A 25,764-nucleotide genomic window follows, 5' to 3' on the forward strand; every position below is an offset into this window, starting at 1 on the left:
ACCTTCTGTTGCTTGGTTGTCTTTGGTGGCACCACCACCTCCCTCTCCTTAGTTTCAAGGGGCCTCTTCTTCTTCAGGTCCGGCAAGGGCTTTAAGCTGAGATCACGAACCTGAGGTGGTGGTGGAGGTAAACTCACCACTGGTTGGGAAGTCCCAGTGCCTTTCGGCTCGGCCTTTTTACCCCTGTTCCTCATTAATGCCTTCAAGTCTGACATGTTTTCCCCTTCCGAAAAGTCTTCCGGAAGAGCAATTATCAGAATAGGAGGATGGACACTGGATTGCCTATCAATCTCCTCTTAGAGTCTGAGGATGGTATCACTTGAACCCTTCATGAAGCTTCCCCCTCAAATTTAAATTTGTCTATTTACTCCTTTAGTAAGGAGGTCGAAGAGCTAACCCTTTCACCTACAACCACCGGTTCAAAGGGGACTTACTGAACCGGCTGGACGAGCAGTGGTACACCCTGTAGGTTTTGGATGTGGCACCGGAGAAAGATCAAATAGAGCCAAAAAATCCTTCTGACCAACGTTGATTCGGTTGAGGCGATAGTCTCCTTGTCTTATTGCGTTCCCGACAGGCTGCAAATCAGATGGTTTGGACATGTATCCGAGAATGAGGGGAACCGATCGGAGTTGCTCGTCTTCACTCACGAAAATCTCTGATCATAACAAGTAGTTGAGCGTGGCGGTGTTGGTAAGGCCCAGCCGAGGAGAAACGTGGCTTTTATCTGTCAACATCACAACAAAATTTAATCAGAAACTTGACAACAGCAAGACCAAGAAGACTAAGTTGCAAAGAAAAGTCGATCCTAAATCTAATGTTAGCAAGCCTAAATCTAAGATGCCCCCACCTGGCTCTCCTGGTGTGGTTGAGCAGTGGAAACCGTCATGCCAGGCGCCCGAGATGATCAAATAATCGTCTTTCATCCCCTTATTAGACTTGGGAAGGCAGGAGACAAGCCTAACAGCGTTGGATCAGGATTTCAAATAATATCCCGCTCCTTTATGACTGTGGCACTCGTACATATGCCCCACGTCTCGCCAGGTGAGTCCCAAGCTCAGATAGCGGTTCAAATCATCAATGGCTCCTAAAACCCTAAAGACATTGGGCGCACATTGCTCGAGGCTAAGCCTATGGTTTCGAAGATAGTTAGTGGTGATAGAGCCCATAGGAATCATCATTCCTCCTTCCAAGAAGGCAATGATGGGGATTATCATTTCACCCACTTTTCGATCTGTTAGGATTTTTTCTAGGGGGCTATATCTCAAACCCACATCTTTAGGTATGAGATATGTGGCTCTAAACTTCTCCAGCTGAGCGGGACTGTCCACCAGATACTGATACCTACCCATCTTAAACAAACGATATAGGAGGAACTCTAAATGCAGTGACTAGGGGGCGACTACTCGAAGGACAAATAGGGTGTCTGAAGAGAAGATTAAAGATGAATATATGAAGACTTACACGAACCGGATCGGAAAATGATATCTGAGCTTGTGGAGATGCTTGTAGATTTTGGATTTGATGATCATAGAGTCTGATCAATTTGAATGCCTCTGTTTACTGGAAAGTCTGAAAATATGTAAAGTAAGGGAGGAAAAACCTCCTCTAGGGCTTTATATAGAAACAAGCGAAGGGGAAGGAGTTATCCCGCCCAAATTCAGAGGAAGAATCACGTCCGTTGGATCAGTAGTCCACCGTTAGATGGCAAAGACAAAACGCCGCCTGGAGTAATTAATGGTGCTTTGGAAACCTTGAAACGGCAGCAGCAATTATGAAGCGTGCAAATCCATGCTCCTACACGTGTGAACTAAGATATTTTTGCATTTTTTATTTTTATTTTGTAGCAAATCAAAATCTTATTTTTTCTCTTTGGAGGCGAAGGAAAAATTAAAATTTTGAGGGGCTATTATAGGGGGAAAAGCCCAATCATACGTAGTGGGCCTAAAACTCAATGTGAATGTTATTGTATGTTCGAAGAGGTTAAAATCGTCGAGGGGTACTTCGCACGAAAGAAGGATACATGGGGGCGAAGAAGATCGATTCGAAGAGAGCACTAGTGTTCCGAAGAGATCATTATCCTCGGATGTAAAGATTCTGGGTCATATAAATATCTGGGTGGTTCGAATGAGTTTACTAGTGACTTCAGCAGTCTAGATAAGCTTTGGACACGCCTGGAGATAAGAAGAATGAAGAAATATCTAAAAGGAAAAGCTGTCACCACCGTATTAAATGCACTGCAGCAACTTTTCTGGCCACATTTATGTGGAGAAGACCCCTGAACAGTATAACTTCATCTACTGCCACTCACAAAAAACTGAGAAAGATACATGACATGACATGCACTCAAGCAAGGAGCTAGATGAAGAACAAGTGGACAATGAGGATGATGTGTGAGGATACTATATAAAGAAGAAGGGCCCCTAATAGATAGGGGGGAAAAAAGAAGGAAAAAGAGAAAAGAGAGGTTTTACTATAACCCTGAGAATTGTAACCTGTATTCAATTTATCATAAGTCTCTTCGGACTTGAACTTACTTGATCTTTACATGTATTTTTATGCTGGTTCATACTGGGATGTTGTGATCAACCGTTGTGAGCTCCATAGTCAACCTAACTCTATCATCCACACTCTACAAATTTATTGTTTTTGGGCTTGGGCCACAAATCCTAAACATATATATATATATATATATATTTTGTAGTATTGAAAATGAAAAGCATCATGGATGATTTCAAATTTTAAAAGCGAGCAATTATATAACAAATGACAAACTTAGTTTTATTATTTTGAAGTGAACATATTAAAGCAAATAAGCATGCATCTATCACAGTGAAGGATAATACCCTCTCTCTCTTGTCTTGCATGGACACGTGTAAGGATTTCCATGATGTTGTTTAAGTGTTTCTGTATGTGTGGTTTTAAGATATTGCCCATTCATGGGTCAGTCCTGTATTATTATTGTCCTAAACTCGGCATTATCTATTATATTGCCTATTGTGGGCTTGGACTTCCTATTGCCCATTGCGGGCTTAATCTCATGTATTTTGGATATTGTTTGTGCTGAATATACAAAATACACTCATAGGAAATATTCAAAATACATGAGTTTCACAATGGGCAATAAGAAGTCTTGGACTGCGTCCTCTTTATTTTTATTTTTTAAGGAACTGTAGTAATGCCTCTGAAGTCTTCTATATACAACTTTTTATTATATAAATGGTGTCCTTTTCATTTTTATTTTTTGAGGAGCTATAGACTGTCTTTGAAGTGTTTTATGCCTGATGTGTAAACTTTTTATTATATAAATAGTAAGCTACTCCTACATGACCTAATAAAACTCATAAAAAATTGGTAAGTTGATAACAATTTGAAACTCTAAAAGCTAGCTTCAGCTCTACAACCAATATAAAGCTGGGCAAAAATCTGAATGATTTAACATAAAGGTTATTCGATGTGATTTGTTGAGAAAGGCAAAAGTGGTTAGACTTGTTACTAAGTTTAGTCACAAACGAACCAAGACTTGGACAATTAGAGCATTTCCGGCAGACTCTTTAAATTTTTGTACTGTTTGGAGTGTGAACAATTCATTTTACCTTTTACCTATTTACTTTTTCAAATACACTTTTTAACAAACTCTTTATCATTTTCTCTATCTCATTTAAATATTATTTCTTCATTCTTTCTTTAATATTTCTTTTTCAGTCTTCTTTCATTCATTTAATTTTAATGAAAAGTACTATGTTCTTAACATTTTACAATATTTTCACAATAAATTATATGTGATAAGTTATTACTGATTTTAATTTGAACAGACTACAATAAATATTTTTCAAATTCCAAACAACATTAACAATTATATTCTTTTTAATGAGAAATGTTACGTTTATTACATTTTTTGGCAATACTTTCACAACAAAATGAAAAATGAAAAATTGTGATGTTTTAAGTTATTAGTGAAAATTTTTAGGTTCTCCCCCCGCCCTCTCCCCCCCAACCCCAAAAAAAAAAAAAAAGGATCCCTGAAAGGAAGTGAAGATTTCTTATGATGGAGATTTATGTAATAGCCATCAATCAATGTTATTTATGTAATGTACTTTCTATTTAGTAATTGAATGTTTCATATTGAGAATAGGGATATCTAAGATTAGAATCCTAATGTGCAACATTCATTCAGAAGCAAATTACAATATTAAGTTTTCATGTTAAACTATAATGAAATGATGATTGTAGTAAATAAACAAAGATTAAATAATAATTCATACTCAATATCTTTTCCATGCATCGCACGGGTTAGCGACTAGTATTTTTTCAATCAATAAATCAATTCAACAATACAACTTATCAAAACTAAGTGATGAGTCCAAATGAAAACTATTAACAACTTGTTACCAAAAAAATTTTGTAAAATTGTTGCGAAAATATTGTGCTCTTAACATTACTCTTTATATAATAAAAGTTTTTAGTTTTAATAATTTTTTATATAAAATATTTATGCACACACTTGGAAGTTGCGAGAGAGAAAAAAAAAAGGTGGTAGCTGATTGTAAAGTGTATGGTTTATTAATCATATGCGTGGCCACCTTGAGCATATCTGTCACACATAGGGGTGTGCAGCCAACCTGCCAATTTGCCAAAACCGACCCCACCCAATCCAACCCACTGAGTTGGGTCAGTTTTTAGGCCTTGGTGGGTTGGGTTGGGTTACAAAAATTTTTTTGTCATAAAATTCCAGACTCACTAAACCCGACTCGACCCACCCACATATTTAAAATATATTATATAATTAATAAATTTTTTTAAATAACCAGTTCTTCCTCCTATCATATATAAAAGCCAATATTAATGTATATTACTTCATATATTAATGTATAATTGAGTTGAAATATTACTTCATATATTAATGTATGTTTTGTTTATCAACTTAGGTGGCAGGTGTGATATATTTTTTTCTGCTCAATTTAATAATAATAGTAATAAAAAAAAAATTGTCAAACTCATGGGTTCAACCCGACCCATGTGGGTTGAGCTAGATTGGGTTGGACTTATGTGATGGATTGGATTGGGTTGAATTTTTTTTAACCCACACGGTGAGTTTGGTCAAAAAATCCCCTTAACCTAACCCATGCACACCCATACTCACACACTAAAGAGATAAGATTCAGAAAAATGAGAGAAGAAAGGAGAAAGTTCTGGCTGAAAAAAAAAATTATATATTGTTGGGAACTTGCGTGCAACCGCATCGTACGCCACACGCCGCATTCCCAAGTGTCCAACGGGGTTGCGGTGACTAGACGCATTGTACTTTCCAGCCATAAACACATCTAATAAATTTTATATTCAACCCAAGTTTTTTTTTTTTTTTTTTTTTTAAAAAAAAAAAAAAAAGGAAAAGACAAGATTGACATAAAATAATAATAATGGTTTTCCTTTAAAAGTATAACAAGCATTATAATTTTGTGATTAAACATATAAGTAAAAGACCATTTGAGATTTAAAAATTAACTAGATGCATATGAAACAAGAATGACTCATCTTACCCACTCCATCATCTATCTTTTTTAATTAGTGAGATTAAAAAATGTGCTAAATTTCAATAAGCAATAAGGCACCAACATATTATAGAATAACGTTCAATTAAAATATGCTGTAGTTAGCCACTTACTACACATCCATAACAGAAGTGAAAAAGAGTTTAAATTTCAAATATATCTATTTTACGACAAAAATGATCAAATTTAATCTTAAAATGTAGTGTTTTAATCATAATAGTTAGCCACTTAGTGCACATTCATAAAAAAAGTTAAAAAGAGTTTAAATTTCAAAGATATCAACTACCCTTAAAACTAAGAAAAGGTACGTAACATTTTTTATGGAGTAATAAATTAATAATTATTAAAAAAAACATATATTGAATTTCACATAGAATTATACAAATGATAAATATAATTTATGTTACAAAAGAAATTTTTTTACAACAATTTCTTAGATAACAACCACTTCATGTGAGGTTTAAATTGTATAACCATTAGCATGATACATCAAAAATATAATAATACCTTTTTAAAAAAAGTAGCATAAATTACATTTTTTTTTTTAAAGTAGCGTAAATTACATGGAAAAACTTGTTTACATAATACCCTCTAAAAAAAAAATAGCATAAATTACATTAAAAAGAATAGCGTAAATTACCACCCTTAAAACCCAACACCAAATTGACCAATCATGCTGACATCTGCTCCGGCTTGCAATGCCTTCATAAATTCTTTGGTCCTAGACCTTGCAATTGTACCCAAATTGTTCACCAAATCTATAACCCAAAAACCAGAAAAAGTGTTAGCAATCTAAATCACTTTAAATATTAAGTTCTTGGACCAAACAGAGAAGAATAATATATAAGTACTTGCACACATAAATAGAGAGAGTCTTGTTGACTTTGTCTGTGAGGCTCTCAAATTGATTCTTATCCAATACCTCAAGGATTTTGGTCGTTCTTCTCCGTTTTCATGCTGAATTTTCGCTGTTTTCTAGATTTCCGGCCCCAACCAACCCGCTAGGATCCTGTTGAAGTTCCAACCCACTCGATCCGATCATCCTCTCAGTCGGCTGCAGGTTGAGATTCCGTCCACCCGATCTGGTCAGGTCAGATGCAGGTTGAGCACAAATCCAATGTAGGAAAGTAGGAACTCATTAATTGAGTTTTTGGAAAAATTGCCCTGTAAAAGTACAAGCTCATCAATCAGCTTTTGTAGAGGATGTAGACTCTAGTTATGTTAACCGGACTTAATAAAAATCAAAAAACCACATTTAATGAAATATAATATAATTTTTTTTCCAAATACGGTGAGTGAGAAGTGAGCATTGGATTTGATGGGTTCCTATATACCCTTCTTTCTTTCTTTCTTTTCTTTTTCTTTTGGTTTAAAATTCTCAAAAGTGTGTTCAAACTCACTTGCCAAACACCCCCTTCACTTTTAAGAAAAAAAATATAGGGCCACTATATTCCTAATCCTTGGATTTTATTTCTCAAATTATATTATTTATTTATTTACTAAAATAAGCTGATTGGGATTTGCCACGTGTTTGTAGGAAAAAAATTAATAATACGGTATTGTTAGAGAAAATTTTATTGTTTTTGTTTTTGTGGGGATGTACTATTTAATAGTAAAAAGAAAAGAAATGGAAAGCCACTATGACCTGAGGATGGGAAATTTACTGGCTCCCACCAAAGGGTCATGTCACTATCTATAGAGCTAGGATAGGCCTCGGGTCACATGACTCTGATACCAACCAAAATGTACGTTTGGGCTTTTTGGGTATCTGATCCAATATTGGGTTTTGTAAGCAAATTTTTGAGGTCAGCTTTATTTTTTACTTTTTGAATTATCCTTCTAAAAAATTCTAATTATACTTTATAAAATCATAAAATATTTACCTTAACCAAATTAGCCTATGATCTTTAAGGGTCAGGCATGTGGTCAGGTTTGGGGGCAAAATTCTTACTGTCACGACCCAAATCCATGAAACATGAATTTAGATGCATGACTAACGTGCCAAATCTTGCACAACTAAAAGTAAAATTAAACCAAAATAATTTAAAACTCCAAAGAAACAATGCTCTTAATAAATAACCTCTTACAAAAATCTAAACTCCACAAATTGGAACTAGTCTCCAAAATATAAATCATGAATTACAAAATAAGGATAACTAAAATTCTGTAAGTCTTCAAGTAATATAGAATTCGCCTACAACTTCCACGCTCAACCTTGCACCTTACAAAGCGATCAGAAGGTCCTATATTCCCAACTACACTTCAATCTGAAAAATAATAATTGATGGGGTGAGCCACATCTAGTAAGTAATTATACAGAATACACAACAGAACAGAGTCAAGCAACGCACGAGTATTTTGATTTTTCACAAACTCATTTAATGATATCAAAAATAATTATTCCAAAACATATAATGAATCACTTAATACATATGTAATCACATCTTAAAATCATTAGAAATCACATACATAAAATTGATCAGAGCACAGTGTCACATATACACATCACATATTCTCACATACAATCCTGTGAGCGGATACCAACATCTAACCCCTGCTGGTGAGGGATCAACACATATTCTCACATACAATCCTGTGAGCGGATTTACACATAAATCTGATATATCTGATCAATTCTAAAAACTTTCATTCTGAGTCACATATCACAAAACGAAATATATACAAAATAGAATAATTTTCTTAATATTAACAATTATTCCAAATATACAAGCATAGGGAATATCACAATATCGAATTGAACATAAATCAAAGGATGCTTGACTCTCATGGGGAACGAATAGAAACTGAGAAGTTTATATAAATATATTACAATTCTTGAGTAAATCTGAAAATTTGATTTGCTAAAAGAAACTTTTTAAATACCATTTGGAGAATAGGAACATGACTTTGAAATCACTTGGTTTTAACAAATTTAAAGAACAATAACCTTTTTAGAAAACTTACTTTGAAACTCAATTATTTTCGATAAACAATTTAGTATATAAATCATCTTTTAAATGAGATTTGGACATTCAAAACGTTATTTAAAATTCGAAGTTTCTCTTTAAAACATTGTCTAAAAGTCGGAGTTTTTCTTTCAATGATGTAAAAATAATGCTTTCGATAAACTTTCGAAATATAAGTTTGAAATACAAAACTTTTGAAAACTTTTAACTTCTAAGAACCTAATGGACAAAACTTGTGCATATAATGCATAATTACTTACAGCACTTGAATCACTCTGAAAGTCCAGCCGAAACAACCTCCAATAGCCTCAAAATACTCTTAAATAAGACCTATATTCAATCATAGAAATTACTTAATATCCTTCACAAAATATAAAACTTATTGAATTGTACAATCTGATTCACTAGGAAAAATACTTTGCAGAACTGATAACACTTTAACACTAAGTTAAAGTCTCTCTAACTAATAATAATCCCTTGCACTAATCGAAACTCATATTGCCATGAGGAAGGCAGTAGCCAAAATATCATTGACCTCAGATTTAATATAAACCCCAATGAAAATGTAAGAGCCATATACCTGAATAGATATTTGCAATCCATGGCTTGTTTAGAGACACACAGTCGGAAACCTAGGATTTAATTATATAACTCCGATGAAAACATGAAGGCCATATTCGTTAATAATATTTTGAACCATGACTATGTTCATGGGTACACACGGTGGCAAAATCATTGACTTCAAATAAATTATATATGTACATATCCGGCATAATCATTGACTTCAAATAAATTATGTATGTACATATCCGAAGGAAGGCATATACCATAAACATAGATCCTTGATATCCCGTGGCTCAAATCTTGGTTTATATATATATTTATATCCCTACGGCACAACGTTAAAGGCTTAATGCTATTCTAACGTTAAAGCCATCCTATAATATATCTATATATGTTAACCAAAATTTAAGTTCTACAGCCATGTTCTTGAATTAGGAAATTGAAATTCCAAAAATCTGTTCAAGAACCCACGTACTGGGCAGTGGGCAATCCAAGGTTTAATAATGTAAATAACAATTCTAGGAAAATACCCCTTTTTTTAACAATCTGCACATCACTAACTCTTTTAATTCTTTGATTCTAACAGATGAAAAATCATACCTGAACAATTAGTTGCCTCTTCAATTAACTCCAAGGAAAAATACACCTTCTAGCCTCCTTAGTGATGAAACCCTAGCCTCCTTAGTGTTGAAACCCTTCTTATCCCAAACCCTAATTATCTTTTCCTCCAACTTATATTTTAACACATCAGAAATGTGGGCCTTGTGGGGTAGTGGGCTGGAGTTTAAATTCACTTAGGCTTATCTCTTCAGTCTCCAAGAGGCCCATAGAATGTCTTTCTCTTTTCTTTTTATTTATTTTAATTGCCTCACTAAATTGTATGCACTAAAACTTTAATTTTCTCACCTATTTGTAGCACCACAAAATTGTCTACTCCCATCTTACTATGCACACACATACAATACCTCAACTCTATATTAAAATTGACAAGGTACAGTGATAATCATAAAATCAAAATTGGGGTATTACATATTTACTTATGCTTTAATTGATATCAATCAAGTTACTTTGATAGACTACTTTTCTTCATTTATGGCCCTATAAAATAAAGTTCATCAACCTTGTCTTCACACATAACTTTTTGCTATGAATTAGGCTATTTGTATGTCATTGTTTTGTTGTGAAAATACATGCAAAATAATAAAATAGCAAGCTCCACAATACACAAAACTTAATGTGGTTAGGTTAACTCCAAGCCTACTTCCGCAGGCAATCCCAACAAAATTCACTATTAAAAATAGGAATTACAATCACAAAAACTCTCAACAATAAACTAACCCAAAATCCCAATACACCCAAAGGTGCCTCACACTAACTCACTAGGCAAAGCTAGTCTTTATCCCTCTTACAAGACAAAGCTTTGCTATAACTCTCACACACAATAAAGCTACTTTACCACTCCTTTTATAAGGGACAACACTCCTCCTTACTACTTCTCTTTTCAATATGAGACTAACTTGTAAAGTTGTTATTTACAACTATGTATTTTGTTGGCTTTTATTCTGTGTCAAATTTGATTGTAATTTTATTCAATTGTTTATACCCTGTATTTATTGTGGGATCTCATTGTAAGGGTTGTGTGTTAGAGAGAGAGAGTGTGTGAAGACTCAAGCATTTGAAGACTGAAGATTTCTCGCGGGTATGTCGCGACTTAGCTTCCCGCGAAGTGACACATGTGCCCTGCACATGCTGGAATGTGAAGAGTCAGGACAGATGTAGATAGCTTTTTTTTGCGAGTATCTCGCTGGTAAGGCCTTCCTGCGAAACGTTCTGTTTAGCTGATCTGTCATTTTTTATACACTCTATCCTTGCCCACTCTATATATACCCTCATTACCCACATATGTAGGTAAGGCTATTCAGAGAGAAAAACCCTAGAGAGGTTTTCTAAAACCCACACACCCATCTTTGAGAGAGAGCTACTCATCCTTAGTGAAAAATCATTGTAGTCTCTTCTCTATCCCTCTCTCATTATCATACCTTGAAAGGAGATTTGTACCCAAACACAACCCACACATATTCAGAGTGTAGTGAGTGTTTTGGAGTTGCTAGGAAGCATTGGAAGAAGCCAAGGATGGCAGATGCAACATGAAGCTTGTTGCGGGATCCGGAGAACTAGGACAAGACACAGTTCCGAGAAGCCTTGTTGGAGTAGGAGCTTGGAGGGCTTAGGTACATCAGGTAGATTAGGCTTGGAGGGTCTCTTACTAACCCATGTATCCCAACTGATTGTCTAGTGATTGATTTCTGCTTGGAGGGCGGCGGAGAGGTTTTTCGCCGAGTTCTTCAGTTTCCTCTTCAAAAACACGTCTTGGTGTTTTCTGTGTTTGCATCTTTCTTCCCTACTCTTTTATATTCCATTATACTGCTATGTTGCATAGTTTATGGACTAGAGTAGCTTATTTGCTTATCCGCTTGCATTTACACTATTCCGCACTTTGTATTAAGTTAGTGTAAAAACTATTGAGCCGTAACTTTAATTGGGGGTCTAAATTGCTCTTGTGTTTTTCAACACATTTCCGAGCTTAAAATTGGTATCAGAGCAATTTAGACCCCCAATTAAAGTTACGGCTCAATAGTTTTTACACTAACTTAATACAAAGTGCAGAATAGTGTAAATGCGAACAGATAAGCAAATAAGCTACTCTAATTCATAAACTAAGCAACACAGTAGTATAATGGAATATAAAAGAGTAGGGAAGAAAGATGCAAACACAGAAAACACCAAGACGTGTTTTCGAAGAGGAAACCGAAGAACTCGGTGAAAAACTCTCCGCCACCCTCCAAGCGGAAATCGATCCCTTAGACAGTCAGTTGGGATACATGAGTTAGCAAGAGACCCTCTAAGCCTAATCTACCCGATGTAACTAAGCCCTCCAAGCTCCTACTCCAACAAGGCTTCTCGGAACCGTGTCTTATCCTAGTTCTCCGGATCCCGCAACAAGCTCCATGTTGCATCTGTCATCCTTAGTTTCTTCCAATGCTTCCCAGCAACTCCAAAACACTCACTACACTCTGAATATGTGTGGGTTGTGTTTGGGTACAAATCTTCTCTCAAGGTATGATAATGGGAGAGGGATGGAGAAAAGACTACAATGATTTCTCACTAAGGATGAGTAGCTCTCTCTCAAAAGATTGGTGTGTGGGTTTTAGAAAACCTCTCTAGAATTTTTCTCTCTAAATAGCCTCACCTACATATGTGGGTAATGAGGGTATATATAGAGTGGGCAAGGATAGAGTGTATCAAAAATGACAGATCAGCTAAACAGAGTGTTACGCAGGAAGGCCTTACCAGCGAGATATTCGCGAAAAACAGTTGTCTACATTTGTCTTAACTCTTTGCATTCCAGCATGTGCAGGGCACATGTGTCATTTCGCGGGAAGCTAAGTCGCGACATACCCGCGAGAAATCTTCAGTCTTCAAATGCTTGAGTCTTCACACACTTTCTCTCTAACACACAACCCTTACAATGAGATCCCACAATAAATACAGGGTATAAACGATTGAATAAAATTACAATCAAATTTGACACGGAATAAAAGCCAACAAAATACATAGTTGTAAATAACAACTTTACAATCTCCCCCTTCGGCTATTCCGTGACAAAACCCTAAAACAGACTCTAGACTTAAACGTGAGTTTGGGAACAAAGGCAAAACTCACTCACACCTAATTCTAGATTTTAATAAGCTCTTGAAACACATGAACAAGTATCTTCTGAAACACAACAACACAATAACATCATTGTATGCAAAAAAACTTGAAAATCATATGGAGCAATAAAAGCATGATCAAACAAAATGAAATAGAAACAGTAGATCGTGGCAAGATCAAACAAGCAATCACTATACAAAAGCGATCACTATGCTCATTCACACAAGGAATGAACATCCGGACATGCAAGATGATAAGCTCATTTGAAGAGTATCATTTGCAAATCCAACACTCAACCAATGCGAAATACACGAAGTATTTGCATCTAGGAACAATCCTACAAGGGCACAAGAGTGATGTATTGGCGTAAAATGTATGACATTAAACATCAAGTGCACAAGCATAAAGGCTGCATAAACAAGGTACTGCATATGCATGGCACAAACCATAAAAGCCTACAAACATGCATGGAAACAAACCCTAAAAGCTTACAAAAGCATCATGGGTACAAACTATAAAGTACTTCCCTATCATATCACTCCCTCTATCATGAATCATAGGAGCTGTGATGAACTTGGAACATATATACCTGTAACCTGAAACACTTGCACAAAACACATTAGACCCTCAAGGTAAATTATGTGATAAAAAGACAAGTATAATGTAACAAGTAAAATGCGATCAAGTAAACATGTTGTGAAACATATGAGCAACTTGATCAAACACATGACGGTCATATGGAAATGACTACAATGATCATATAACAAAGCAAATGATCATCCGAACATGCAACCAATAAAGCGCAATAGCATAAGGGTAAAGCATGTCTAACACATAAGCATGATGCAATAAGAGCAATAAAGCATATCAAAACACCATAAAGTAATGAGAAAACAAGCATAAAGTAAATCCAGGTTTTCTCAAAAAATATCTTCTCCCCCTTGGTATATGCATCTCCCCTATGGCTTTCTCCCCCTACGAATGTGCACAAGGTAGAATTTCTCCCCCTAAGAGCGTGCACATGAGTCATATAGAAATGACGAAACACACTAGTATACTCTCCGGAATATAACTCTTTTAATATAATTGGTGCACCTCCTTATTATTCTTCTAACCAATGTGGGATTCCAAAACCAATGAGGAATTCTTGAACCTTCTCCTATCATGCGCTGGAATCAACATGTTTATAACTTTCTTAAAGAAAGTTCATTTAAACCATATATATAAAAGTCAAGCCTCAAGTTCCACTAACTACTTAATACTATGTTTTAACTTGATTTGTTTATCAATCAAGCCTCAAAAGGTTGGCTTGAGCCTAACTTCCTTATCATTATTAATCCACTATTTCACATCTTTTTTTTTTTAATGTGTTAAAATGGTGACATTTTTAAAAGTGGACATTCTTGCATCAGTTGTAGATATGTGAGTGAAATCAGTTGTAGATATGTGTGTGAAATAGTAGTTTGAGCTAGTGTGAAAAAATATTTTTCCTTATTAAATTAAACTACATAATTTTTTTTTGTTGGAACATAGCCCAAGCACTTCGTAAATGGTTTGGTTTTTTCTTTTTTTCTTTTTTTCACACAGCCAGCATGGATCATGTGTCTATATATTATTCCTTATTACAATTCGTGTTGTAAATTATATTTCGTTTATTTCAATATGTGCAGGTCAGTTATTTAGCAGCTGATCGCTTGTTCCTAGAATGGAAAGTGTGGACTCAGTTTCTTGATGAATATACAAAGGGTCTTGAGATGGATGGGCTTAGAGAGTCCCATCCCATTGAGGTACTATAATTGCTTTAAGGAATTAGTATTATATTTTTTTGTGTATATCTCAATTTAAGCGTACTTTTTAGGTGAAGATAAATCATGCTAGTGAGATTGATGAAATAATTGACTCGATAAGTTACATAAAAGGTGCATTTGTTATCCAGATGCTGCAAAGCTATCTTGGTGCTGATTGCTTTCAGGTTGGTTGTTAGATTCTATACTAGTATATATTTCTTGTCCCAGTAAAAATATTTCTAATTATTGAAGAAACTCTTTCCCTCCACTCCCAAATTCACATGAAATTTATGTCATGGAAACTTTCATAAAGTAAGTCCTAGAAAAAGATAGAGCAATAGGAGTTTTCTTTTTGCGAGTTCAGAAGAGGTTAGAGAGGTTTTGTTCAAAAATAGTTGGATAGAATGAAAGAGGTTTAGGAAGTAACCACTAACGTGATGAATACTATGTAACTAATATTTTGAAAAGTGCTCATTTCTTTTTATATAGAAACAATGGTGAGTACTCATCTAGATAAGAAATGGTATTAGAAAGCATATTTACTTGATATCTGGTGACATAGCCTCAGCTTGATTATCTTCTATATTCTTTCTTGGCTGCCATGTATTACTGGTTCGTTTGGATTGAGGGAAGGGAGGCGGAGTAAAGTAAAGTTGGTTGAAAATTAGCCTAATTTCCACAAACTCTACTCTGCTCCCCCTCCCTTCCCCCTTAATCCAAACAGGCCAATGATTGCAATTAAGGTTCGTCCTTTTAAGGTCCATCTTTGTCAATTGATCATCTTCTGCAATATATGAGATTTTTGCTCAAATCTATTCTTTGGATTAAGAAGCTCAATTAGCTTGCTCATTGTACGGCAGTTAATTATTTTTTTCTTGCATCTGTAAATTCTTTTTCCGCCCTTGTTTTAAGTAACTGTTTTTTGCTCCTCTTCTTCTCCTCCCCCCTCTAATTTGTATATGCAATCAGAGGTCACTTGCTTCATATGTAAAAAAGTTTGCTTGCTTGAATGCAAAGACAAAAGATTTATGGGCTGCACTTGAGGAGGGATCCAGTGAGCCTGTGAACAAGCTAATGAATTCATGGACAAAGCAAAAGGGTACCCAGTCCTCTCTGTCAAAGTCAAAGATCAGAAATTGGATGTTTGAGCAGGTTTCTTGTGTCTGGTCTCTTTCACCCTTTTTTTTTTCCTGGAAATAACATATTTTAACCCTGTTGCATCCCAATTTGTTTTATTTTGTAATGAGTTTCACTTAATAATATTTTGAGGACTTACTGGGTTCATACAAATCAATGAAATAATGGCAGTCACAATTTTTGGCAAGTGGTACCCATGGGGATGGCCAACGGATTGTTCCAATAACATTATGCTGCGGCTCATATGATGTGCGCAAGAATTTTCTACTGCAAAAAAATTCTGAAACTCTTGATATGAAAGAGCTCATGAGTGATGAAAGCAATTTAGCATTTGCTTGGGAAAACTTAATGTCAATCAGACTGGTTTCTATAGGGTTGAATATGATGAGGACCTTGAAGCTAGACTCCGAAATGCAATAGAGAACAAATACTTATCTGCAACAGACAGATTTGGTAGTTTTGATATTTTTACTCACACCAGCTTTTATCTCATGATGTTATGTGTTGATGGTTGAAAAGAGCACTTAACACAACTCATTCGTTTAACAGGCATCCTGGATGATTCATTTGCCCTTTGTATGGCTCGCCAGAAGTCTTTCACTTCATTTTTTACCTTGCTGAATGCTTATAATAGGAACTTGAATATACCATACTATCTAATTTAATCAAAGTAATGTTCAACTCTTGCTTAAGACTTAACTATATATCAATTGTGCTCTTAGTACTAATTCTGGTCCCTCTATTCACAGATGAGTTATAAAGTTGAAAGAATTACAGCTGATGCAGCCCTAGAGTCACCGGTCGACATTAAATTTTTTTTTATTAACCTTTTCCTGCATTCAGTAATGTAAGTTGTCCTATATACAAATAATTCAAATTCCTATGGTGGTCTTGTTTTAAGTCATTCGGGTTGTTCTGTCTACAGTTTTTTCGATATAGTGATATCCTTGTAGTTGATTATATTCATTTTGGTTGAGAAAACCCTATAAGATGTAACATTATTTAGAGCATAAGAGATCATTTCTTTATATACTGAATAATTATAATATTAAGAGGTGATTAATCACCCATATATATGACATTTTCTAAATTTAGTCAATCTTTTTCTTTCTTAAATAGAGATGCTAATTGCTAGTAAATAGCAGACATAGGTATTTTTTCATAAAATCTAGGAAATAAAGTTTAAATGTTTCAGAAGGTAAAAAGAGAGCTTTTAGGAAGAAGAAAAAGTCACTTCAGGATCGTTGTGATTCCTCTTTCGAGTTTTATAGTGATAGAGACAAATTTTTACCTCTGGATCTAGGATGTGGATATTTCATACATAATGAGACTGGAAAATAGTAAATGCATATTTATTTTTTTTATTTAGAGATATTCAACATATGCTTACTCAAGATAAAGATTGTCATACGTACTAATAATTAAATTGAATAAACCTTATAGATCATGCCTGAAGTCGTGTAATATGTATAAATATCTAAGGAAGCAAGTAGGATGCCAGGAAAAGTTGTAGGGGAAGGGTCTTTGACTTGATAGTTGCATACCACCAACGAGTTATATCAGACCTTAGATGCTAATGGGAACCAAGTGTGCATCACTAACCCAAATAATGATCACTCAAAAACTTTGAGCAAAGCCCACAGCCTTATAGCTCAGTGGACATTANCCCTTCCCCCATTGTGATGGCTATCAAAAAAAAAAAAAAAAAAAACACTTTGAGCAATATTAGCTTTCTTTTTATTTCATTCTTCCATTAATTTTTTCTTCTATGTTTGAATTTCTTTGCAGGAAGCTTGGTTGGGAGCCTAAGCCAGGTGAGAGCCATCTAGATGCAATGTTGAGAGGAGAGGTTTTGACAGCCCTTGCTATGTTTGGACATAATCTGACACTAGAAGAAGCAAGTAGACGTTTTCTTGCATTCTTGGATGACAGAAATACACCACTCCTCCATCCTGACATAAGAAAGGTTGGTAAAAAGAGCATTAGTCAATCAGTAGTATTTTTCCATCTACAGTACTTCTCAACTTTTCTAATGGGCTCTGGTTGCAGGCAGTATATGTGGCTGTAATGCGAAGAGTCAGCACCTCAAACAGATTTGGTTATGAATCTCTTTTGAGAGTGTACAGAGAGACTAATTTGAGCCAGGAGGAAGCACGCATTCTAAGTAATAACACATCATTATTTAAATTTTGCAAAAAATTTGATCTCTCTAGTATGTTGGAGACATGTCGCTTTTTGTGCTTGTAGGTTCATTAACATCTTCTCCAGATCCCAACATAACTCTTGAAGCTCTCAACATTTTGTTGTCTTCTGAGGTATATATAATTGTGGAGGTCAAGATTTTTTCATACATGTTGATATATAATGGTCTGATGGAGCTTGGGATGCTGATGCTGGCTTTTATTTCCCATTCAATCTAGGTTCGTACCCAAGATGCTGTTCTTGGACTTGCTGTTAGTAGGGAAGGAAGGGAAACAGCTTGGACATGGCTGAAGGTAATACCCCAGTTGTAACGTAAAATGCAAAAATCACATTGCATTGAAGAATTTCAACCGTTCATGTGCATGCAGTATATACATGTTTTACATTGATCAAATTGTCCTAAAAAAATTAAGAGACTAGTCTAAGATTTTGCATGTGGATTTGAGGAAAACAAAGGAATTTAAGCGTGTAAAGGGTAGAGGGCACTCGCCTTCTTTCATGTAGAAAAAAATGCATTGTGGTTTACCTGGTAGACCTTTGACCTTAGACCTTTCCCCGACTCCAAAGAAGACAAAATTCTTGGAAGAGCTGCAATTGAACCTTTAAGGTCCCTATGCCTCAGGTGTTGTCCTAGTTTTTGCGATTTAAGGCTCTAGTATTTGTGGGATCCCATTTGAATGATCAAAACCAGATAACGGAGCTCCAGAGAAGGTGAAGTTGTCTGTTGTGAAGGTAACAGGTCCTGAGGACTTACATGCTTAAGGTGGACTGACTAAATAGCTTGTAGGAGCTTTAGATTTTTTAATATCTCACACATTTTTTATGCCACATCTATATCAGAATTTCTAGTTTTAACACAAGTACAGTTTTAATTTATTTTGCTCAGAAATTACATGATGCTAGTCTAGACTCAGAACAATTCTTTTTCTAGTATGCATAACATGAATGAACAATTCTTTTTCTAGATTATTTTTCTAGTTTTGATTTACTTTGGCACTGATCCCCTATTATTCTATTCTTGTGTTCATCATGAATACATTCATCATTGATGCATACCTCTTTGTTATTTAATGCATTTTTTTTTCTGCTTTTAAATGTGAATGAAATAAAGGATAACTGGGAGCATATTTCAAAAACCTGGGGTTCCGGATATCTAATAACTCACTTCATCAGTTCAATTGTCTCACCGGTTTGTCTCTCCCTTCCTCCTCCTCTCTTCTGTTGTTACTTGTTAGTTTCTCACATATCAGTATAGTCCTTTGTATCTCAATTAAAAATAAATAAAATTTAAATTCAAATGCATTTAGTTAGTTTTTGTTACTGCTTATCTTTTTTTTTCTTTTTCTTGTTCGAAATATTTATCCCCCAGTTTGCCTCGTCAGAGAAGGCTGAAGAAATACAGGAGTTTTTTGCAAGCCGTACTAACTTCAAGATTGCTAGAACCTTGAAGCAGAGCATTGAAAGGGTTCACATCAATGCATATTGTGTTCAGAGTTATAGGATTGAGGTACAGAATGAACTTGCCAGGGCCTTTATGGAAATTATATAAACTTGTGTAATACAATGAAGAAACAATAAAATGATTGGTTAACAAAATGCTTAGAGGCACGAAACTTTGTTGTCAATGGATCACTATTTATAGCCAATGGGGTTATAGCCCTTCAAAATGCACCTTTAGAGACACACTTTAGATGGTTTTAGCGTTCATAAATGAATATAGATCACTATTTATAGCCAAAGGGGTTATAGCCTTCAAAAGGCATCTTTGGAGAAACACTTTGAATGATTTTAACATTCACAATACATACTAGCCATTTAAAGCACTTCAAAACTGTCATATGATAGATTTTGTACACACACACAAAACTCTATTCCCAAACCTCGATCAATCGAAATTTACACTTCAATCCATAAAAAGCACTTCAAAACTATTATATGATAGATTCTGTACACACACACACACAAAACTATATTCTTAAACTTTGATGAATCGAAATTTACACTTCAATCCCTTAGTTGCTTGATGACTCGATTGATCAACCTACAATCAAGGCAGGTGTTAAAAAAATAGAAAGGTCAAGAAATCAACCTACACAGGTTTTGATCCAGAAATTGAGCCATGAATCAAGCTGGCTCGATTGATCGATATAGCGGCTCAATCGATTGAGAAAAGAATCAAGCCCTTAATTTGTCTCTTCAACTGTATTATCTCAATTTTTAACCTTTTACATATTGCAACCTATTTTGTCAATAGGTATATATATATATATATATATACAATATTTTGTATATACTTATATATATATAACAAACACCCACTAGGTTGCAATATCCATTGGGTGACACTTTATCATACATTCTAAACCAAAGAAATAAATTTTGATCCTAAGACTGTTTTGACTTGGCCAAAGAACGAAATATTTCAGTACTAATTGATAATTGTATATTATTTTGAGATTATCACTATTTATATATCTATACTACTATTTAAGAGAATACCCCTGTTTGGGCCGAATTTTTTTTGTTCCAAAATACCCTCACATCCAACGTTTTATAAGTGAAAACTCTTGAGGACAAAGCAGTAAAAATATATCCATTAATTGCCCCTACAAAAATGTCTCATTAAACTATCTAAAATACCCTCACGTCCAACATTTAATAAGTGAAAACAATTGAGGATATAGTAGTAAAAATACGTCCATTAATTCCCCCTAAAAAAATGCCTCATAAATCTGTTGCAGTCTCCCATCAGTTTACAAATTGAAATTTAAACGTTCAATCTTCAACTCATTCACAATTCCAAATTTCCTGTTAACTGGACTTTCATACATTGGCGGTGAGGGATGGATGGAGGCCAGAACTATTCCTCACAGTGGTGATGAATTGGCTATGGGGATTGGTTTACAATTTTGTTGCTGAGTCTCAGAGATGGGCGTGGATCAATTGAGAGATCATAGTTCAATGGTAATCCATATTTTCATTCATTCACTTGATGTATTCTTTTACACTCTCTTTTCTATGCTTTAGTTACTTTTCAAAGATCCTATTTTTTTAGCACTTCACTGGCCATTTTTTTAGTACTTCAATATATTCATTTAGATAAAGTTTTAGTTTAATTGTTTTCAGAATTCTTAATTCAATGATTGTGTAATTGCTAACCTTTGAACATTCTTAAAAATAAGGGAATCAATTTTGTGATAGGAAAATGTAGCAGCCCAAATTGAGATAAATGAAAAATTATAACACTAAATCCAAATATAAAAAAAAGAGCCTCAAGTTTCCATAAAAAATGTTATGTACAGTTTCTTGGTTATAAAAGTAGTTACTAAATCTTGAATTTAAACTCTTTTTTACTTTTTTTATGGATGTGTAGTAAGTGACTAAATTTTAGGATTAAAAATAAGTTGATAACCCCCATAAATAAATCCGAATTTTCTTTTAAAAAAATATAAGAAGCAATTGAGGAAAGAGGTGTAAATAAAAACTTGGATAAATGAATCATTTCAAATGAAGTATCTTTTTCTATACTTCACTAGGAAAGAAAAAGAAAAAAAGAAAAGAGAGGGAGATAGTTTAGATATGCCCACAAATATCAGACTAAATTTAGTACTAATAATAAAAAGGAATGAATATTAACTTTAACAATTTTAATTTAGTAGTAGTATAGATTAAGCATATTTTATATTTTAGGTGTTCACGTCACAAGTTAACAGGGTTCAAGTTATAGTGGACTAGCCTCTAAGTCAGATGCTCTTCTATTTTTTTAAGTAGAGATTAATAATTTATATTCATTATAATTTGGAATTACTACATTTTCCAATCACAAAAAGATATAAGGGTGTGATAAAAAAATTATTTCACCCACAAATGCATAATACTTATCACACCCCTAGTTTTTTTTTTTTTTTTTGTGATTGAAAAATGTATAATTTCAAATTAAAATAAATTCTCTAAATTAACCCTTACTCAAAAAATAGAAGAGCCTCTGAGCACACGCATGAGCGCGTGCTCAGAGGCTAGTTTCTAAATATAGGGTTTAAAATAAAAAGTTGCAACTTAAAATATAGGGTATAAAGTGAAAAACATTTTCTATTTGTATTTTAGCTTTTTTAAATCCATTAGATAAAACTAGCCTCATCACATGTGCTTTGCGTGTGTGATAAGGCTCTTTTTTTGTTAGTGATCCTATTTTGTAGGAAAAAAAATTGTATTATTTTATTATTTTTATTATATATATATATATATATATATATATTATATATATATTTTATTTTGAAAATCTAATTTATAAATGAATAAATCAATTTGAAAATTAATAGGAAAGTTGTCCTATTTTTTAGGCAATATTTTAGTGGGAGTTAGAGTTGCATTTTTATCGGATTGTCCTTTAGTTTTGTCTCTGCTTACACATAAGGGTGTAAGGGCATTTTTAAACTAAAAAAAAATGAAAAATCCAAACAGGAGAAGCCCCTTAAATAATAATATGATAATTCTGGAAGATCAGTGGGTTGGAAATCTTCAGACTTCGTCAATTTTGAGAACTGGGTCCTGTAAAACCAAAACCAAATCAGAGTGAAGACCGGTGGAGGCCGGCCTATAACCCTCCGATGATGAAGTTAGAAGGCTGAAATGGAGAGGGAATATGTTTAAGTGTTTTCTTCCTTCTCTAGGCCAAAAGTAAAGAAAGTGTCTGAATGCCTTACCTTTACGCAGGATTACGTTTATATAGTGCGTGGAACGGTTACTGGCTCTGATAACCGCTCCTATTGTTAAGGAGTTCATCAAAATCGGAGGTAACTTCCTTAGACGTCGTTTCATCTGAACCGATGCCTCTTTACGAGCAATGGAGGTTTCCATCCTTTTTCAATGGTTAAGGGTGCTTGGCTCGTCTATCCCTAATTAAGGGTGGACGAGCCATGACACGGCCATGCTTTACTCGTCCGTCCTTTGCGGCGGACGAGGAAGCTTTACTCGTGCGTCCTTTGTGGCGGACGAGACCATTCTCGTCCGCCCCCAAAGGAAACACGGACGAGACGTTACTCGTCCGTTCCCAAAGAAAGGATGACACAACTTGGCTATGCTCATTTTTCTTATCTTTCTTCTCTTTCTGTAGACGAGCCATATGGACAATTTGAGGTAGTATAATTTTGTAGCATCATCAATAATATAGATAAAAACCAATACACTATAATATAAAATATAGGGTATAAAGTGAAAAACATTTTCTATTTGTATTTCAGCTTTTTTAAATCCATTAGATAAAATAAAAACCGATACGCTAGAACATAAAATCTGCTGTAGCACATTGGCAATTCTTATGGATTCAATCCAGGTTCAAATCCTGGCAGCGGAAAAGTTTTATTTTTTATTTATTTTTTCAAAGATCTTGTGGGTAGCCCAATTAGGAAAACAATTTTTTTTAAAAAAAAAAATTTATGTTGCAAAAATAAATAAACTGCTAATCAAATCACACACTCCGAATTTCAGTGCCTTTTTTTTTTTTCGACAAATCGCTTTCAGTTTTAGATTTATAAAAGATAGTTTTTCTTTCGTTGTGCCGTGAATACTATCAGAGACTATCAGTACCATCAAGTATCAACTAAGTATCAATACTATCAAGTATCGACTAATTAAGGATTACAATTGATTGTCGAATAAATAAATAAACCAAGGATTAGTCTATGCCTTGTGGGATGTAAGTAAATTGACCCAAATTATTTCTCAGAATTTACTAGTTTGTTTATTATTATTATTATTATTATTTTAATGAATGCGCTGATTGCATCGGGCAAAATATTTTACAAAAGAGTTAAGTAGATTTGTGATGTGAGGTTTTTAATATTTTGGTATTTCAACCAATCACAAGCCCAAACGGAAGGTTTCAAATTATTATTTTTTTCATCATATATAAAATCCACAACTTTTTTTTTTTTTTGGGTAAAAGGGAGAACCTTGTAATGGCCTTTTTAGGCCACTCCCAAAAAAAACGTTAAACATGAAATTGTACGTGAATTAAGAAAATGCAGTGAAAAAATGGCTGCGAGAGAATTATTACCATTTGGAACTCTACTAAATAAAATTTAAAAAGTAGTGAAATTACCCGTACAATTAGTCATCACAAGGAACAAGAAAATGCTGCAAGTACCTTAGACCATCATCAACACTCACATACCTCCAATTCACAATACTCAAAATCCCAACACTCACTTTGTCCACCTTAACCTTCCCAACACCACTCTCCCTCCTACTACAAAACCCCAACGTCAAATCAGCCACAACACCACTCGCCACCGTACCAGAGCAACAACCCGGAGACGGTAACTCCTCTGAAAACCACCCCTCGGCCCCCGGAGAGAAGCTCACCTTCCCTTCACAATTCATCATAGTAAACACCCCTTTCCACCCACTCAAAACCACATTCCATGTAATTTTCACATCCTGCAAGGCCGCAGCCATAGAGGAACACTCGTAGTTCACATTGTCAACATCGAATTTGAACACCTCATTTGGATCAAAGATGAGTTCTTCACCCGGTTTTGCAATTGTGACAATGTTGGAGCTTTTTGTACGGATGTTGATAGAGAATACAAGATCGTTAAGGGAAAGTTTAGGCTTACATGGGGTTTGGACTCGGCGCTTGGCCGCAGCGTGACCAATTGCATAGAGACGATGGTATGGAACATGACGAACTTGTTCACCCAAGTCAGTGAAGTGTAGGTTAGGGAAATGGGTGTTGCAAATTGGCTTCCAAAGGTGGTCTGAGGACATGGAAATGAACCAAGACTTGCACACACATGAGGCTATGGCTAGTGTTTTTGGGTCCAGGTAGTGAGCAACAAGAGCAAGGACTTCCCATGGGGGTGTTGTGATTGGGAAATTGAGAGACATGGGGATCAAAATCAAATTCAATTGCCTTTTGTTTTGTAAGACTGTGATACCCCTATTGGCTTTTGTGTTTAAAACTTCGATCTTATGAGAGAAAGAAACGGTTTGTGCAGTTAATTATATGTGAGGTTTGAATTTGTTTGCAGGGTCTTGTGTGCTTGTGAGGTTGAAACGTGTAGGGCAGGGGTGTTTTGCATGGGGTTGAGTTGCCACGTTACTTTGGATGGTGTACACGTGAAGAACTCAATAGTGCACGCGTAGCTTTCATGAGTTTGTTTTTAGGGTAAAATCTATTACACACGACAGTACATATAAGCACACAAAACAACTGAAATTATGCATTGGAAACACATGTTCTTCACATTCCCCTATTTTCTAAGTTTGGCTTCTTCAACTTAGTCAGCTCACTTTCTTAACAGCGTGATCTCAACTTTTATTTTTTGGTAACAAATTTCTTTGATGCGGAGGTAGAGAAAAATAGTAGGTATATGATTGTTAATTCTGCCTATTATTCACTGACAATACCGTTCTAATAATTGTGAAATTTGTTGGGAATATAGTTACGTTTGTATCATTATTTTAAGAGTATGTTTTATTTTAATGGACCTATTAACCGGTGGTTAAGTTAAGAGTTTAAATCATCCAGTCAAGCCATTTTTATAAGTCAAGGTACATTCAATTTAATATTTTAGAATTTTTATTATCTTCCGAACGTAGGTGTAACCTTAAAGACTTAAATCCAAAAAAGAAAAAAGAACGGAAAAGAAAAATGAAAAAAAAAAAAAAAAATTTCGGGACTCCCTTGAAACGTGAAACCTCTTTAATAGATGCCCACTTATTTATTTAGCTAAAATAATTAATAAAAAAGGATATCACTGGATTGCAATTAAAACAATATTTATCTAGCTAAAATTCAATAGGTTTCAGTTAGCTCGATTGATAAATTTATAGGGTTCA

At 34.7% G+C, this 25,764-nt stretch overlaps 2 protein-coding genes across 2 annotated transcripts; one reads left to right on the top strand and one right to left on the bottom strand.

The window, feature by feature from the left end:
- Positions 1-17,514: 17,514 nt before the first annotated feature.
- Positions 17,515-19,503, top strand: LOC111995614 (aminopeptidase M1-like). The gene is made up of 6 exons (XM_065760361.1): positions 17,515-17,686; positions 17,770-17,884; positions 17,968-18,035; positions 18,141-18,215; positions 19,034-19,111; positions 19,292-19,503. The coding sequence occupies exons 1-6, from the start codon at positions 17,555-17,557 to the stop codon at positions 19,469-19,471; spliced, it is 648 nt and encodes a 215-aa protein (XP_065616433.1). The 5' UTR covers positions 17,515-17,554; the 3' UTR covers positions 19,472-19,503.
- Positions 19,504-23,970: 4,467 nt separating this feature from the next.
- Positions 23,971-24,890, bottom strand: LOC111994692 (probable F-box protein At5g04010). Its single transcript, XM_024026576.2, has one exon. It carries the CDS (start codon positions 24,808-24,810, stop codon positions 24,031-24,033), a length of 780 nt encoding a protein of 259 aa, XP_023882344.2. The 5' UTR covers positions 24,811-24,890; the 3' UTR covers positions 23,971-24,030.
- Positions 24,891-25,764: the final 874 nt, after the last annotated feature.

The sequence above is a fragment of the Quercus suber genome, unplaced genomic scaffold, assembly GCF_002906115.3.
Source record: "Quercus suber isolate HL8 unplaced genomic scaffold, Cork oak 2.0 scaffold_363, whole genome shotgun sequence".
Lineage (NCBI taxonomy): Eukaryota > Viridiplantae > Streptophyta > Magnoliopsida > Fagales > Fagaceae > Quercus > Quercus suber.

Coding starts and splice junctions, on each gene's coding strand:
- LOC111994692 (XM_024026576.2), bottom strand. CDS start 24,810: ATGTCTCTCAATTTCCCAATCACAACACCCCCATGGGAAGTCCTTGCT.
- LOC111995614 (XM_065760361.1), top strand. CDS start 17,555: ATGTTGAGAGGAGAGGTTTTGACAGCCCTTGCTATGTTTGGACATAAT. Junction 18,216..19,033: donor CAGCTTGGACATGGCTGAAG/GTAATACCCCAG, acceptor AATGAAATAAAG/GATAACTGGGAGCATATTTC. Junction 19,112..19,291: donor TCAGTTCAATTGTCTCACCG/GTTTGTCTCTCC, acceptor TTTATCCCCCAG/TTTGCCTCGTCAGAGAAGGC.